Source organism: Anarrhichthys ocellatus, unplaced genomic scaffold (assembly GCF_004355925.1).
Source record: "Anarrhichthys ocellatus isolate YVR2014 unplaced genomic scaffold, GSC_Weel_1.0 scaffold61, whole genome shotgun sequence".
NCBI lineage: Eukaryota > Metazoa > Chordata > Actinopteri > Perciformes > Anarhichadidae > Anarrhichthys > Anarrhichthys ocellatus.
Window position 1 is genome coordinate 256,674 of NW_022280091.1, and position 18,488 is coordinate 275,161.

General features: G+C 43.8%; 1 protein-coding gene across 2 annotated transcripts in view; it reads left to right on the forward strand.

The window, feature by feature from the left end:
- plppr2b (phospholipid phosphatase related 2b) overlaps nt 1-15,478 on the forward strand; it is a 41,869-nt gene extending 26,391 nt beyond the window's left edge. Inside the window, exons 4-8 of one of the 2 annotated variants that reach the window (XM_031871936.1) lie at nt 10,082-10,202; nt 10,641-10,891; nt 11,534-11,710; nt 12,173-12,303; nt 13,494-15,478. In XM_031871936.1, coding sequence (XP_031727796.1) covers nt 10,082-10,202; nt 10,641-10,891; nt 11,534-11,710; nt 12,173-12,303; nt 13,494-13,602 — 789 coding nt within the window. In that variant the 3' untranslated portion in view covers nt 13,603-15,478. Of the gene's footprint in view, nt 1-10,081; nt 10,203-10,640; nt 10,892-11,533; nt 11,711-12,172; nt 12,320-13,493 lie in introns of both variants that reach the window. The other variant, XM_031871937.1, reaches the window with a different exon arrangement.
- Nucleotides 15,479-18,488: the final 3,010 nt, after the last annotated feature.

Genomic DNA, 18,488 nt, shown 5'->3' on the forward strand with positions numbered 1-18,488 from the left:
CTCGTGCTTCCTCAGAGATCAACAGCCTTTGCTATAGGTCAAAGGTGTGAATTCAGGTCCCTCTCCTTCTCCCCCTCCGCTGTTTGTATTTCAATAGCTATTGTAAATGTGTTAAGACAAAACCACCTCCTCTCCAACCGCAAGGCTGCACTTCCAGCGGCAGCAAAATCCCCAAATCCAATCTTCTTGATTGGATCTCAGATATAATGTGGAAGTGTCAAATCTAGACCGTAGCCAGCGACACTCTTTTTCCTGTCATAACCACTTGGAGGTGGAACTGGCTTTCTACTCCCTGCTTAGGTGTTTGAGGTCGACACATCTGATTGGTGGTGGGAGGCGGTAGGTGCCACAGCTCACTTCCCCTGCATTAAGATGGCTCCCATCATGCTCCCTGTGACTGCTCCATTGTTATGCTAATGCAAAGCAAATTATGCTGTTCATAAAACCCAGGTTTTTCCCGTTTCGCGTTTTTCGCCTTTTCTCTGTTCTATATTTACCTTCTATTGTTACCGCAATCACAGTTGTCATCTTTGACAAGCAACCCAAAAGAAATGTGCTCACACAAACGCACACTATCGTGCATAGATGCACAATCCCACGCTCCCACGCATGCACTGAACAGTAATGCCGAAGTGAGTGTCTTCGGGTGTTCTCTGACGAGGAGAACTCGGGCGGTTCATTCGTGCAATCATGCTTTTCTTCTGACATTTTCCGGTTGATTGCAATTGTCATCGGACTTGTGTTTTATCGCACAAGCTGGGGGAAGTGTACAAACACAAACACACACACATGAGCACAGACTCACAAATCAGTCCAATGCCCATATGCAAATGGACCAGGAGTTTGCGTACTGTTAAGCCTGGGGACAATCCTTCATGAATAATGGAGTCACATATGACAGATGAAGGAGGATTGGGAAGCGCCATCGAGCGGGACAAAAATAATTGTCACACTGAAACTCTTCCAATCGGATTGCGAGGAGATCAGCTCCCTTGATGAATTCCTCTTCAGGGAGTGTAGGAGAGAGGAAGAACGCGAAAGTTCGACAAAAGTGATTTTTGGCGCTGATGTGAGATGTGCTGTTAAAAGTCAATCAGTGTAGATACCATCATGGCAATCTCCGAGCCATCGGCTATCAGTCTCACCGTGATTTAGCCTTTGAGGGCAGCGGGTGTTGTCAGCATATATCCGGATAGGCTAAGACTTCCTCTTGCGTGCGCCGGTCATTGTTTACGGTCAGATGAGCAACTTGAGACACAATTCGGAGTTGAGAGATAACGCCTAAGACCAAATTGTTTCACAAGTTTACTCTCGGTGAACAGTCAATATTGAAAATAAAATAAAAAAAGCCAAATGTTCATCAGACGGATTCATGATGGGATTCCAGATTGCATTTGACCAATTCCTGCCCCTTTTGCTCTCAGCACGGTCTACTATCAGGGTCACTGTGGTAGAGCAGGGTAGTCCTTCAATCACATCCCCGGCTCCGCTCGTACATGTCGTCCTTGGGCAACACACTTAACCCCAAATTGCTCCCGCAAGCTGCGCCTGCGGTATATGGATGGATATAGATGACTAGTTTGAGTCCGGATGGGCAGCTGGCACCTTGCATGGTAGCCCAGCAGAGGAGTCTGTGATGGCACTCAAAACAAAGACAAAAGGGCTACAGAGGATGGCTGGCCACTGGGTGCTGAGAAAAAGTGTCTGGGACTGTACACTTTAGGAGCTGATTATGGTAATGAGGGGCAGATCTGAACTAAAGGTGGGTCGGGATTAGGTGAGTGGGGAACAAGCAGGAAGAGCTAAAGACTGCTGCTGGAGTGTGAAGGAACGGCTCGGTCCACAGGAGAGGTTAGTGACAGGAAACGAGACCAAAACACTAACTACCTATATCAGGTTTTAACCCTCTGAACCCCAAGCAGTTTTGGGATGTTTTTTGGCTCCTGTCAAATGTTTCTCTCCGTGGTCTTTGACAATTTATTTTACAAAAATTGGAAAACAATGGAATCTATACATCTAACATTTCTCCAAGTGTTACCAATGTTGAACATTTAAAATTTTTTACAACCTCTACTTCCAGCCTATCCTGTCCTTTCCTCAATGCTCTGTGTTCAGCAGCCTGCAGTTCAGTCGAAGTTTCAAGGAATTGTTGTCACGTGACTGTTAGTCTCAGGCAAAGTAATCATGGCTTCCTAGTTACGCTGAGGAGCGCAGAATTATTGTTTTTTTACAGAATCTGGTTAAAGCAGTAGGTTTATTCCGGGGTGAGATTATATGTGAGACATGTGGAATAAAATGTTTTTTTCTGAGCTTTGTTTTGGTTTCTTTTTCTGACAGAAGCATTACTCACACATGATGTGTTCAAGGAAAATTAATTTTGTTACAGCTTCTGAAACGGTGAGGTTTTGGCAATTGTTTGAAGAAAACATGCTTTTCAAGCCTGTCAGAGGGTTTTGGGGTTCAGAGGGTTGCTCTGTGATGTTGATAATGTGACTCTATCTTCCTGGCATCAGTGTAATATCATTATAAGCTAATTTAATTCCAACTAAAATGCCGTATTTGGTATAATCTGTTTTGCCACTGCCAATCACCATCTGTCCATCCATGTTTAATTATTCCACCTTGTGTGTGTTTGCATGTGCAACATAGAGAGAGACAGACAGACAGACAGATCGGTGCGTCAGCAGTCGTGCTTATGAGACATGAGCAGTGAAAAAAAGGGCAGAGGATAATAAGGGATAATCGCGGCTTTATCTGGTCGCTGCCAATCACGCAGGCTGGAGGATTGCGAGACGAACACAGCGGGCCGTGCAGCCCCACGTCGATACCCTCGACCAGCCGTCCGCTCCCACTGCGATAGCCTGTAATAAGAGCTCTAACCCTTAGATGAGAACCCTAATCCAGCCATCCACTCACACTCACACTCTGGCCTCATCCGCATCCCACACTGATCCTCTGTTTCTGCTTAACTGGGAGGCAGATGGAAAGAAACGCTTCTTCTTCGAGGAAGAAAAGGGGGAATGTGAAGAGGTGGAGAGAGAGAGATGGAGAGTAAGCAGGATGAGGACAGATAGGGGGGGGGGAGGCTTGAGGGGAAGGGAGGAAAATGCAAAGAGACAAGAAAAGATACAGGGTCATACTTCAAACCTTACTGAACACAAAGAGAGACCAAGAAACAGGCGAGAAAGGACAATTTATATTTTGAATCAGTGTTTCCGGTAGCATAGTTTCTCCTCCACAAAGACCTGGGAAAGCTGCAGAATAAAAGCAGAGTGAGAGAGAAAAAAAGAGATGGATGGAGAGAGTGTGGGTGATGATGAAGCAGCTAAATTGTCATGGTTACCATCGCCGGTGCGGTGCGTGAGAAGGCTGCGTGCGCACGTGTGTGTGTGTGTGTGTGTGTGTGTGTGTGTGTGTGTGTGTGTGCGCATGTGTGTTTAAAGTAGAACACAGGGCTTGCAATGTCAACAAATGTCATTTGATATACTTTATGTAGACATGGTGTAATCCTCGTGATTTGTGTTTTCTTTTTATACATTGTGACGTCAAACCGGCATTTATTGCTGCGTCACTTGCTCCCGTTAGTATGACTCACGGTACACGGTGTGTTTATTATGCGTATACATCCCTGTATGTGTGCTGTCTTTCGTTTTTCAAGCAATGTATCTTTGCGGAGGAGCCGTGAAGTGAAAGTGATGATTAAGAAACATCCAGTAGTCTACAGTTCCTCTCTAAACAGTGGGAGTTTGTTGTCCCACTACACGTTCCTCGGAAAATTAGGTTTTCAAACTGACTGTCTTTACCATCACTGTTTCATCGCTTTTCCTTTTTTCACGATTTTCTCTTTTTGAACCTCGTTTGTCATCTTTTGTCAACTTCGTCGTACGAGCAGACACACTTGTTTGGAGTCACGCTTTTAGAAAAAGAAGCAAAAAAAGAACGCCCCAACAATCGGCTGTCACCGTGTCACAAAAGGTAGAAAATCAAAGAAAGCCAATTATGTCGCGTTCAGCCTCCGGAGTTTCTCCCACCACTCTCCCCTCATGTGGTCTTCTTCTTCTTCTGCTCCACCCCAAATCCTTTCAATTTATCTATATAGTTGTCAGAGTTGCAAAACACTCTTGACGACAAAGTCTGACAAACAGCTACACACACACACACACACACACACACACACACACACACACACGTTTGTGCACAAACACGTGTTCCTACATTCGTGACAAAGGAGGCCGTGTGATCTCTGCTCTCTGAGGCGCTTTATGTCAGTCATTACTCAGCCGCCTCTTCTTCTCATTCTCTTTTTCTGTGTCATTTTCATCAGTTCCTCCAATTTCTCTCAACTCTCCCCCTTTTTCTGTTCTCCTCTTGTCATCCCTCTCTCTCTCTCTCTTTTCAGGTGTTTACACACATGTCAGCCTGTTTTCTAATCACACCATCTCCTCTGACTAGTTGAGATCCCTCTTCATCCCTCTGACTATCCGAGGGTAAAATAAATGCAGCCTAAAAAACATAGCGATTGCCTCGAGGAAACAGTCAACATCTGCTCAACGCTAATTGGCTGCCGAGTGGTTTTCACCTTGTTCCAGTTGATTTTCAGTTGAGAATAAAACTTGAGCTTCCGCCAAGACTAAAGGAAACAAGATTGAAAGTTATCATTGAACCATGTCGGTCATACCTGCCTTGTTAGGTAAACCGACCTGTTCTCACTCCCAACTCGTCAAATACTGACGCTTGGTCTGTGCCCCCCGACGTCTGATACCGAGGCACCCTTTAGCGTCTGTATGAGACACTTCGGGCTTTCAACTGACTCCAATTTAAACCCATCCACGTCATTATTTGACAATCAGAGGAACTTAGTATAAAAAGTGAGAGTCGTGGTGGGCTGTTGGGAAAAACAAACAGACTTTCACCGAGGAGACCGTTGTTTATGTCCCATTATTTCACAGTAACTTATGTACTTAATGCCTGTTACGTAAAAAGACTATTTACTTTACACAACAAACGTATGTAATAACCCATGCCACAATCTTTTGCTAAGCCTAACCAAGTAGTTTTGTTGCCTAAACCTAACCACAAAGACCTAAAAGACCGACCGACGTTGTCTAATGGCAAACAAAGTGATGGCAGCAGACAGCTCAGCATGGACAGGAGAGTGTATTTCAGCTGCTACATGATGGTACACTGACAGTCCCCATCTGCACTACAGCTGAACCCTTAAAAATACTCCTCAAATTACCATCCTCTCCTCCGTCTGAGGCAGCCTATTACTTTCGAAGCAGAGGAAATCTTTTGTGTTTTGTGTTTCAGGATTGCTGAATGTCAGCCCATCTCATCTTCTTCCGAGAGAATGGGGCGTTTTTTTTCGAATCTCTCCCCACTTTCTTTTCGATCCTCTGGTCTCCTAATAATTCTTTTGTTCTCTCACACATGCGCACAAACTTTTTTTTTCATTAACTTTCCATTAGTGCATATGGCCTTTTGCTTGTGTGTCAGACCTTTCTTCGCTTTGTGTTTCTCTTCCAAGTGTGTTGCATTGAATTTTGTTTGCTCATGTCTCGGTATGTGTTGCCTTGTGCTTGTTGATTTATTTTTGGCATATAGCATCTTTTTTAAATCAGTGACGAAACAATAATGACATCTATGGACTGCAATTGCAGTCCTGTAAATGTCAAATGGCATTTATTATTTTCTTTGACTTGTTTTTGCGGTTTGAGAGAAGTTCTGCTGAGAAGAAGCTGCGGTGTGGATGAAAAAGGAAGACAGAGAGACACACTGCTGATGGTATCTTTATGTCATTAAGATACTGTAAGACAAAGTTGCCACCATGATTACTCACTATCTCAATGTAATATATTGTCATGAAACCACTTAAACGTTATGTTTTAGTTTTTCATCACAATATATTCTATTACAACACATTCTATGTTACCATAAATACCCCGGCTACAATATCAGCCAACATGGTGGTGCTCGTGTTGTATTTGATCGCTTAAAATGTAAAATTAAACATCAATATCTACCTGGAAAAGAAAAATGCTGCATGCACATGGCAAAGGGCCACAAGACCACAGCATTACATTTTTTTTCCACGATATAAAGCTGATGTTGCAGACATGTTACAATTGTACATTTGGAGTCGTGTTTCTGCCCACCAGACGAATGCAACTCCAATATTCACTCTCCTTTTAGCTCTGGTTTGGTCTCCACCAACTCTTTGGGGATGTATCTTTCTCTTTAGCTGCTGAATGCCACACTAGCTGGTCGCGAATGCAGGAGCGCTTTCCAGTGACACATTTGTGACATACCATGGATGAAGGCGACATGTAGAAGTGTGCCTGAACAATAACAATTCAAGATATTCGATTAAGTAGAAAACTCGTCACTATCAGGTGCTGAACAGAAAGCTTCCAGTCCAGCCTTCATTCTCTCTGTTGACTCCTACTCAGATATCAAATTAACTACATAGCTGCCATGAAAACATCTGCAAGGTTATTAGCATTTTAGTCAAAGACCAAGAGATTGTAGCCTTTGTGTATTCTCTGCATGAATATTGATCCCTGCGGTCGTCTGAACTACGAGCTGCTGGAGAGGAGCATGGTTACGACAGAGCCCGGAGCTATCAATACATTTTTACAGTTCTTTTCTATCACACACCTTTTTTTATTGTGATTAAAGCAGAGCAGCAACGAAGCAACCTTTCAAGTAAGATCTGTATGAAAAGGGATTAGAATCGACAGCAGATACTCTTGAATACATGGCTGTGCGACAAATGTAGCGTAGTGGGACCCCATCACCCGCCGGCTGCGGATGTAAACACATTAGCTTGGGAGCATTTGAGAAAAAGTGATGTGAGCGGACGAGGAGAAGACATTGCAACTGCTTCCCTAATGGGGGGGATGGAGACTTCATTCTGCATCACAGTGAGAGAACACAGAGAGTGGGAACAAGACGATGTTATTACCTGCAGCTTTTCATGGCAAACTTTAAAATGAGCTCCAGTCGTCAGGTACCACAAAGACAGACAAATTGATTTTACATACATCAGATATTCCTGTTCGTTCCCTTTTCTTTGTTTTGTTGTTGTTATGTTTCGCAGCTAACATTTGTGTGTTTATTAGGTCTGGGGCTGCAGCAGCCGTATCTGTTTCACACACTGCCAAAGTTAGTGTTGTCTTCTCTTTTTAACTCTGAAACTCTTTTATTTTGTGGCATCTTCCTGTTGTAGTGCACATCTCTTACACTTGTTTTGGCCACACTGCCACATACACAGCTGTTGAAGCCAGTTTGGGAAGTTCAAAATGAGCCTTTTGATAGTTTCAATTATGTTGCAATCATCTTTTCTTTTCTTTTCACTTTTCTCTAATCTGTAATCTCAGCTGCATGCTGATTAATTGCCATTTGCAAGTCTCTCATGCCTTCTGCCCTTTTGGCTGCTAGCTGACTATCATCAGTGCCTGCTGTCTCCTCCGCTCCTCTTCCTCCACTTCCTTCTCCTCTTCTTCTCCTCCTCCTCCTTTTCTTCTCCCCCCATAACCATTTGTTAAAGTTTGTCCGCGCGGTTTTCTGTTGTAGCGACACTGCATTTTTCTTCATGGTGTTTGAATCTTTTCACGGTCTTGCTCCCTGAGTATATAATCCGCTCACTACATGTGTTCTGGCACAACCCACAGACGCTCCGATTCAATTTTATACCACACCTAACTACCAGCTCAAAGAATTCCTGCAGCCCGAAGCTCTTAAACAACCTCCCTGAAAATCGGAGGCCTGTGGAAACCATGTGTTGCAAGACATCTGTAGTGATTTCCCTCTTAATGGAGCTCATGGTGACGCAGAGACGGAGACGTCAAGTGGCTCTGTAGGTTTGAGCAGCCCACTGAAATGTACACATATACTAACTGGAACGAGTCGGACCATTTGTTGACAGTGCTGTACAGTACAGTAGGCTTTATATAAGGCCGTCACATACTAAGTCTGTCTTTGTTGCATAACAGCACTGTGGGACGGAAGATGTTGCAGGAGAGGATGAATGAACACAAATCTCTCCCTGAATCCAACATGACAGGGTGAAATCTGTGATGCTCCCTGTACGCTTTAATGGAGGGACGCTACGAGTCCCTCCATCATAGAAGTAAGAGTGGAAACATAACAAGAGTGACCCACGAAATGACTTGGAAAAAGTGATGGGGACTAAGACCAGATACGTGCCATTCAGGTCCCAAACAATAACTTAGATCGACCCATGAGAGTCCAATACCTATATCTTTTCTGCTTTGAGTCGTTGTGTTTTGTGAAATGCCGTTGTGTTTTAAATAAACTGACCACAAATTGGGCAGCTGTGGCTCAGAGTCCTCCAGTCCGCATGTCTAAAGTGTCCTTTGGCAAGATCCGGAACGCCAAACTTCTCCTGAAGGCTGAGCCATCGGTGTGTGAATGTGCGTGAATGTATATTTAGATTAGAGCCTGATAGGCAGGGTTGGCACCTTGCACGGCAACCCCCTGCCATCAGTGTATGAGTGGGTGTTTGTGACTTTGAGTGACCTGGAATACTTGAAAGGCGCTATATAAAAATGCAAGTCTTTACGTTACTGGTAATCTCAGCGGTTACTTTTCTCGCCTGACAACATATTAAAAGTTAATAAAGCGTCATATTAACAGCTTTTAGCTTGGCTCTAAATCTCACTAGACCGGTCTCAAGGCACCCAGACGCGATGCATTGTGGGGCAGTTGATTGTTTTATTCATACATGGTATGAATAGTATGAATAGCACAGAACTATATGATTTCAAACCCAGACATACTGTACGTTGACGAGCTGATGAGCAGCAGGTGAGGAGAACGAGCAGAGCCAGGAGACCACGCCCACACCGGCACACGCAGACAAAACATAAACACAGTCAGAGAGAGGGGGGGGGACTCTGAGAACACTGGGAAGAGGAACCTGAAGGAAACTGAAGAGCCACAGCCGTAGCAGTGTTTTCTCTGTGTACGGAAGAACCAAAATAAATCTGTGTATCAGGCTCTCTGAACTTTCTAGTAAGGTGACAAAACAACCACACCGCCATCATCTCTTAAAGAATAGCCTGAAGGAACCCAGAACCCTCTCTCACCACCTCACATGACTTCAGGGCTGCATAACTTTGTGGCACTCCTGGTCGCCTCGCGCTCCAAAAAAAGGAACATAACTCAAGCCCCACAACCCCTCACTGAAACCGTTCCATAACAGTCAGCGCTATGGTGTAAAACCTCCACCGTCATCTGTCACACGCAGCGCAGTGAGCATCAGCATCGTCCCACACTCCTGGCTCTGGGCCATGCATATTGGATGAGCATGTAACCTACATCCATCCATGCTTCTGTCGGCTGCGGGGGGTTCCTCTGATCAAACAGGTTCGGGGTGTAACGGTGTCCAGGAATGTGCTTTACATGGTGTTGATTCATTCCCTTGTCAAAAGAGATCAATGCCCTGCTGATTGGACTTGGGTTTTTAAACCCAAGGCCTTGAGGGTGGGTTCTTTAAATGGGTGTTCTGAATGTGTTAAGGCTATAATAATAAAGATGTAATGGCGGTTTTATGGAGGTGCGATCAGGGTGGGGTAAATTAATCCATTTAAAATATTTCATAAAAATGGTACAAGATGTGTTTGATTAATGTTACCTGGCAAACCCAATGTTCGCTTTTGGGGTTATTAACCAGCACGGCATTATTAATCAAAGTGTATCCCTGGTTTTATAGAGCTGCTGTAAATGTGTACGGAATTAAAAAAATAAATAAAAAAGAGAAATGGAGAGATAGCAGGTGTATGAGACATTGAGGTCGACAAACTCCCACTGATGAGAGTGAATGGGAGGTGTTAATGTTGGGATTTGCTAAAGCGGCATAAAAGCAGCCAAATGGTGAGGGAAATATAAAGCAGGCCGGCCAAGGAGAAATGTAATCGCTGCGAGGCCGTGAATAATTTTTGCTGCGCACCACATTTAACTGGTGAAGCGGATCAATCCTTAATCACACAGTTTTAGCTTTCTGTCTGACAAAAATAAAAAAAGATGTGTGGTTTCTCTGTCTCTCTTTTTGTCCCAGATTCTGATCGGGGAAGTGACCAGTTTCTTTGTGAAGACAGAGGGAGCTCAGGAGAAGACCATAGTGACCGCCGACTGCTGTTATTTCAACCCTCTCCTCCGCAGGATTGTACGTTTTCTGGGTCAGTTATAGTGCTAAAGATCAGAGGTTCTGCAGCTTGGACTGAATAGAGCCTCTGTGCTCTGGGACCGAGGCTCATTTAGACTTGTACCAGCACTCCTACAACGCCAGAGAGAGAGAGAGAGAGATAGCTTGTCCTTCTTATGTCTCCTGTGGACTCATTTTCCCTCTCTTTATGTTCTGCTGATGATCTTTTTCATCATCTCTGTAGCCTGTATTTATCCAAATTATGAATCTTAGTGATGGACCATAGATATGAAAGCAAAGGCCAGGTCTGTCTGGCATTTCACTCCCACACAGTTAGAAGTCAGCGTAAGCATTTAATCCACATTTAAGTGCTTGTTTCGCACCAGTCTCATTGACTCACTTATTTTGTGTTTACATACGCCCAACCCTCCCTCTTTTCCCACTGCGTCTCTTTTTTGTCCCCGTCACACAGGTGTCTACTCCTTCGGGCTCTTCACCACCACCATCTTTGCCAATGCCGGTCAAGTGGTGACAGGAAACCAGACGCCGCACTTCCTGTCCGCCTGCAGGCCAAACTACACGGCTCTGGGCTGCCAGTCTCCGGTGCACTACATCGCCGAGCGCCGGGCCTGCACAGGAAATCCGTACCTGGTGGCGTCCGCCCGCAAGTCCTTCCCCTCCAAAGACGCGGCGCTCAGCTTTTACTCAGCCATCTACACGGTGGTAGGGAAACTTTAGGCGGGGTGCAATGGGTTGATGGGAGACACACCAGGGGCTGTGACCAAGGGATTTATTAATGGTTGATGAATCGTTTACTGGTGCTTTTATAAATCAGCTAGGAGGAGGGAGAGAGAATAACTTTACAACACACCTTAAATAAAGGCACCAAACACATTTTGTACTTTGCAAATTACCCTTTGCTAAGCCCCACCCCTCAATTGCAGACTGGCCAATCATAGCTTACGCTTCTCTCTGAAATACCTTTTTCCAAAAAAATCAGATATTAATTCAGTCAGAGCGGTAAAGAAAAGGACTACACACTTTCTTACATTTGACACACACATTCAAGAATTTGTAAAAACATAGCTGAAATTGGCAACACAGACATGAACACAAACACACACACACGCACACACATGAAAACACAAACATGACAGTGTGTTTACGACGCTTTCTTTTGTACTCCATGGAACCCTTCAGCTGCTCTGAAATCACTGCGGAGTGCGGCCTCTTGTGGCTCATTCAAGCTTTTCACCGTTGTGAATTGTCTCAGCCGGCTGACTGAAGACTTGTTCACGGTGCATCTCACCGTGAACAAATAACATGGCGTTTTGATTTCATTTGAAATATATCTCTGTCTTCCAGATGTACGTGACCCTGGTGTTCCGGACCAAAGGGACCCGTCTGACTAAGCCCACCTTGTGCCTGGTGCTGCTGTCTCTGGCCGTGCTGGTGGGGGTGGTGAGGGTGACTGAACACAGAAACCACTGGAATGATGTCCTGGCTGGGTTTGTCACCGGAGGGGCCATCGCTGCCTTCCTGGTGAGAGGGAGGGAGATATGGGGAAGGGAGGGTGGAGGAAGAGATGGATGGAATTTCAGAGATCAAAAACGAATTGTGTTGCGATGTTTTTTTTAAAAAGTGGTTGCCCAGAAAAAAAGTTTGGGACACACTGTCACACCTATGAAAGTGAATGGACTGATCTGAGTCTTTATCATGGTACTTTCAAATAGCGTAATTTGGACTTGGGCCCTCTTGGCCTAAATCAATTTTCTGCAAAAGTTAACTTTAAAGATCAAAGTGCCCCCTGTGGTTCATCCCTATCTTCCCATGTCTCCTACAATATGTCATTCTTTTTGTCTCCCTCTCATACTGCAAGTGTCCTCTTCAGTAATGTTCGGGTGCGCACTTTCACGCACCAGAAAAGCCTCCCTCTTCTGAGTGCAATGGAGGGGATCTCTGTCCTCCCTTTACCTTATAACTCTTTTCTTTGCTCTCCATCAGGTGTCATGTGTGATCAACAATTTCAAGCAGACCCAGATAGGAATGCCGACTCCTCCGCCTCCACAGCGTCCAGAGTCCGCGATCGGGCTTCCTCTCCTCAGCCTGCCCCGCGTGGAGAGTCCACTCGAAAAGTTAAGTAGCCTCCAGGTAAGGGGTGGGGGAAAACATCACGGAAAAAACATTGATCAAATAGTTGAAATAATCAAAAGTAGCACAAAGTGTCCATGATCATATTTTTGACTTAAAAGTGTCATTTGGTGAGCAAATACTTATTAGCCATGTTAGCAGCATGGCTATGGGGAATGCCACGCGGTCAGCCCACCCCTTTAGTCCAAAATGAAATACCAACAGAAATAGAATGTATGTAAACTAGAATGCACATTGAGCTGTTTTCAGTGGTCATATTACCAAAAGAAAGTAAAGAGGTGCCGTTAAGTGCTGACACAGCTCGCCAGGAAGAGGGTGTACGCAGCTCCGTGGATGGCTGACTAGTTAGCTATGTACCTTGTCCGTCTCCGGAGCGGCGGGGAATGAGGCGGACCCAGCGCTGTCGCAGGCCACCAGCCCGCTGCTCGGCTCATTTTCTGTAATCAGTGTAGCATTAAAGCATGGTGGAATTAGCAAGCTAGCTCACTAGCGCACTGCTAACCTATAAGCTATGTTGCTAATTCCACCATGCTGTAATGTAACACAGGTTACAGAAATTTAGCCGAACAAAGTTGCCGCTCATCTGTCGATGTGCTTTCCTACGCTGTGACAAGAGCATGTGGATGAAGCATTAAGTTGCTAAATTTTGCTGATTTACTCTGGCTCTCTACACTTCGAAACATTACTACTCCAACGCTCGTTTTAGTCGTTACTGCAAAACTTCACCTAAATGAGTCGGCATCTTGCTGTAAGTTGGTTTATTTAAACAGAAGTTAGCCCCATACAAGGGTTGAATCGGCATGTCCGCTCTGCTCCTATTCTATTTCTATGGAAATATATCAACAGCTATTAGACACTCATGCTCCCCAGAAGATGAATTTTGTTTATGCCCAAATACCTTTTAAAAAGCATATCATTCCCATCAGGTACCGCTGGGCTTTGAATTTAGTGATGCATATGTTAACATGATAAACTAAACATGTTGCACCACTGTGCCTACAGCCTCACAGAGCCGCTAGCATGGCTGTAGACCTCGTTTTTTCAAAAGTGTGTCAGGGTGTCTTCACTGATAATCTTAGTTGTTTCATGTGTGTGGATTTATGCTGACTTCCTCTTTGCTTCCCTCCCTCTCTATCTCTCATAATCTTCTCTCTGTCCTCTTCCCTCCTGTTAGGCTCCAGGGCTACCGTATTCTGAGATCACATGACCATCAGCCAATCCCGTCCCCCGCCCCTCCCGATGTGCTCCTCCCCTCACGGCGTTGCCTCACCAGCGCAGTCTAGACCTGCCCACTGAATACCCCCCGCCCTGCCCTGCCCACCCCGTAGGACGACATCCTCTCAGACGAGTCAAATCCACGCAGGTCTGAATGGTCCACCAATCACAGGAGGCAGAACAGCGCACACGTGCGTGTGGTGTGCATGGCTGAAACCTGTCATCCGCTAAGGACCAGCAGGAGAGGATACGTGTCCTTCTGTCCTTCTGTCCTTCTGTCCTGTTCTGTCCTGTTTGTCCTCCACGATGGCCTCCTTTTTTCCTTCAGGTGATAAAAGACCCAATGAAAGAACCCGCCAAAGCCAGAGCTGTTGAAGCAATACTGTGTCCCTATTTCCTTGTCCTGTTTTCCACAAAGACCCACAACAGAGACTCTAAAGACTGTTGGCTGGTGATGACTTGATGAAACACTTGATCAAATCAAAGTAATTCAGCGAAGCTGAGGGTTCGGGCAACTAAGAAAATTCCAATCGCTGGTGGATCGTCCTCAACAGACCATTTTGCAACACTCAGGACAATACAATGGGGACAAAAAGGGACAATATTAGAATCAAAGACCTTTATGTAATCAAAATGCAGGTACTGTTGAGTATTATGGCACAGATTTTTATTTCTGTCCGCAAAACAAACAAGAGTCGAAGAGGAAAGCACCTTTGTAAATTATGGCACAGATGAACCTATTTGGTGTTCAGTGAACTGTGTTGTGTCTTATTTGTTTATGGGGGGGGATTTGGGTTTGATCTCTGACAGAAGAGAGATTCATACACACTAGGGCTGTGCTTGTGATACTACCATTTGTTTTTGGGGCATCGGTTAATTCATCCCTGAACTAGATTTGCCATCAGCTCTCCAAATGTCTTTTACTGACTATTCAGGTGTGTGTTTTCTAAAAGCTGTAGGTTCTACGTCCATGCTGTGAAATATTTGGAAGGTTTTATCATTCGACTTACTGCCTGTTCCCATGTGGACTACTTCGTTGGTGTTAGTTTGCATAAAATGTCCCCGTTTCTTTTTCTTTCTCTACCTGTATCTAAATGTTACCCCTTTGCTTTCCGAAGCGATTGTGTGATGAGAGTAGTTCTGCGTCAGTTGTTGACGCCACTGTTTTATCCGTCCTGTTCAGCTGTTTCCTCACACGGACTTTAGGGAACCAATGGCACAGATCAGTGTGTAACACAGAGGTAGGACCTCTTGAGTTTTGTATAGTTTTGTACAGTAAATAGGTTTCTTTACACGGTATATACTACATTATCATTATGTTTAAATAGTGTGAACAATGTGAAGCTACCTGAACCTGTCCTGCAGGAACACGAGTCGAGGCCTGGTCTGAAGCAGGAATGTAGCGCGGTGGAGCAGTGTGTGAAATCGAACAGCATGCGCTCGCTGTGTTTGGCTCACAACTTGCTTTGGATCTGCTTCGTTCAAAAGGACACTGCAGGGCAGGTTATTGTGGTAGGAGAGTACGCGATGGGTTATATAAAGACATTTTATCAAGCGTGCGTGCGTGTACATGCGCGTGTTCATTGAGATTTGTGTGTATGTTTATAATGAGCACATTGTATGGCAGCAAAACTGTTAATTTGGCAATCTTTTTTTCTTCAGTTAAACCGTCAAAAGTAGCTGCTACAATTACACACTTGTGCTTGTGTGTAAGTGCAGGCCTTCAAAGGACCCCTGCCAAGGCGTCCCTAACAATGCCTGTTAAAGCAGAAGGCGCTCATTATAGCTTGGAGATTACTTAAAGAAAAACTTTTCAGTCTGGATATTTTTTTGTAAACAACTGAAGGGGTGGAGAACACTGTAACTGTCCAAAATGATGTTATTTTCATGTTACAAATGTTTCTGTTTTGTATTTATTTACCAAAATAAATTGCAATTACCACACATCACTGCCTGCGTTGCATTTTTCTCACTTGATTTGTTGTAATATCTCGCACTCTTCGGTAAGGATATATCTTTGCTGTTCTACCAGTTCCATTTGTTTAATGCTTTTACTTCAAATCATGAGCCATGACCACTCTACGTGAAAGTATTAAGAGACATTTTTGATGGATATCAACTTGCATTAAAAGGAAAAGCACAGGTGTTACTAATAACGTTAACGATGGCTCTGTTCTATTTAAGTGTCCCAGCAAGTCACTCCGGTGTGAAGCACCCTATTCATTTTATTGTTTACACCTTTGTGTGAAAATAGACTGGAATGGTCTATCTAGCAAATTCTACTTTTTTTTTTTTTTTTTAAATCAACGATTTCAAATATAGAGGATTTATTGAATCAAAAAATGTAACTTATATTAAAGGAAAGGAAGTAATTAAAATATTTAAGAGAGCATCAGAGTTGTCCGCTGGCTCTTGTCTGTCAACAGACTTGCTGTATGAGCTACTGTATCATGGAGTTGCTATGTAACAACAACAACAAAATGTCCCATGATTTATTGTAATGAGGATAAAACACAACAGCATCTACTCGTGGACTGCTACAGAGCTCAAGAGGTCTGGTCCATGCTTCAAGGCCTTGGCCTACTTTTCCATGTTAATTATAATTCTGTTATGTACAGTATGGTCTGTTAGATAAGAAGCGACGAAATCTTTTTCAACTCATTGTCAGCATTACATGTTTTAAACTGGAAAACTAGATGTGTCATGGTATGTGATCAGACAGTTATAGACAGCGATGTGGTTATAAAACACATACTCAGTGACCTCAGAAGGAGAAAAACTCTAGATAAAAACCTGATGCTGTCACGGTTTTTGTGTATTATGCATGTATATGTATACATTTTCTATGTATTTATGAACTGTAAACCTGTTTTAAACTTAATATAGCTTTTTTTTGGGAAAAAAAGCGTGGTTGACGTTCACTTCACTGACTCGCGTGGGTAACGATCGACTAAGGTGACAAAAATGTCAATATTACTTTTAGTTTCGTACGGGACACGAACAGCGGTCTCCCGTTCCTATGTTTGTTTGACCCACACCTACTTACATTAATTTGCAGTAAATTCAATGATGGGGATGTCAAAACAATTAAAACCCTAAACATGGCAGGAGACAGTGGATTTACTGCACCTCGCTTCAAAATGTTGTGGCAGTAAGGTGATACGGACACCAGGTGGCAGTGTTCACCATGTCAACCTGAGGACCTGAGTGTTTTTTTTTATTCACCAGTTTTAATATTTATGAAATTAAACAGCACTTTGGGAATGTAAATATATGCTAAAACAGAAAAGAGGATTTTAAAATGTTTTCCACACGAGGCCTCTGCTGGCCCACATTAGGCATCAGTCATCAAGCTAATAAATGTAATGTAATGGCACAATTACTTTGAAATGTAGATTGAGGCCATCTCTCTCTCTCTCTCTCTCTCTCTCTCTCTCTCTCTCTCTCTCTCTCTCTCTCTCTCTCTCCTCTCTCCTCTCTAAATTGCCCCAGTCTCTCCCCGCCCCCTCTTTGTGTTCCTTTGAGTTTGTGTTTGTCAGTCTTGTTAACGACAATGCACACACACACACACACACACACACACACACACACACACACAGGCACACAAACGGAGAACTCTCTGCACTCTCTCGACAACATTATCTTTTCCGGAAATTGCTTCTCAAGCACAGCCGGAGCCCCATTAGAAAAGAAGAGCTCTACGCTGTAACCTTTTTAAAAAGCCATTAGTGATGCACCTGCTTCTCTCTCACTCTCTCTCTCTCTCTCTCTGTTCCCATTTGTGTGTACTATTTGTCTCTCTTGTTAACACTGACACACACACACACACACACACACACACACACACACACACACACACACACACACACAGTTCCTCCATCATAATTGCCAGCTTCCCAGTTCCCAATCCTACAAACTGACCACTGAGCAGCAACAAGCATCCTTCCACTCTATTTAGAGTATGAATCACTGACATTTTAAAAGTTATGCGTCAGAGTGCGAAACCTCTAAATTACATGATTTACGCGACTTATTCTAATGGCTTGTGACTGTTGAATCAATGTTTTGGACATGAGTAATTCCCTCTCAAAGCTACACACAGGGAAAACGAGATATGTCATAAAATGTCAGTGCAGTGAGGAGGCCGGGGTTTACTGCAGCAGAGATGAATGAGACATGATTCATGCAATCTTTGCCTAAATTTGAGCATACTGTACAAATGAGCTTTTAATTATAAATGCTGCTCCCACTTATAGTGATTTAGTGTTTTCGTCATAGTTTTCTGATACCTTACATATTGAAAGCTATTTGTCTGAGACACAAGTGATTTTGTATTTTACTTACTTTAAGAGCTGCCAATCCTAAATGAATGGGAGTGACACGATATACTGACATGTATATGGCATAAACGTGTCTTTCAACATATGGTAAGACAAAAATATATGTGTGGTATAACATTAAATATATTAAAGGGGAACTCCACCGATTTAAAAACTCAAAGTCTGTTCACAGCTCTACAGGCAGGCGGCAATCTCCAGTTCTGAAAAGTGAAGTCTAATGGCCAGGGGGCGACTCCCTTAAATGGCGACAGCCAAAAGATAAGATAGCAATGGCCAAATACCAAGATGGGGACGATCAACAACCAAGATGGTGATGACTAAAAACCAAGATGGCCATAGTGTCGTCCAAAAACTAAGATGGAGACGGACAAAATGCAGAGCCCAAGACTTCAAAACGGCAGTCTACACACTGACTTGTAACCGAACTGACGACGGTCGAGTTGCATTATGGGTAATGTAGGCACCAGGTTTCAACAAGGAGGTAGATTACATTTATGTTTTAAAACTGTCCAACATGAGCCCGACAATATGTTAGGAGACCAATAAAAAAAAGAAATGATTGTGTATGAGTATATGTGTGTGTGTGTGCGTGTGTTTGCTGGGGTGCAAGTGTG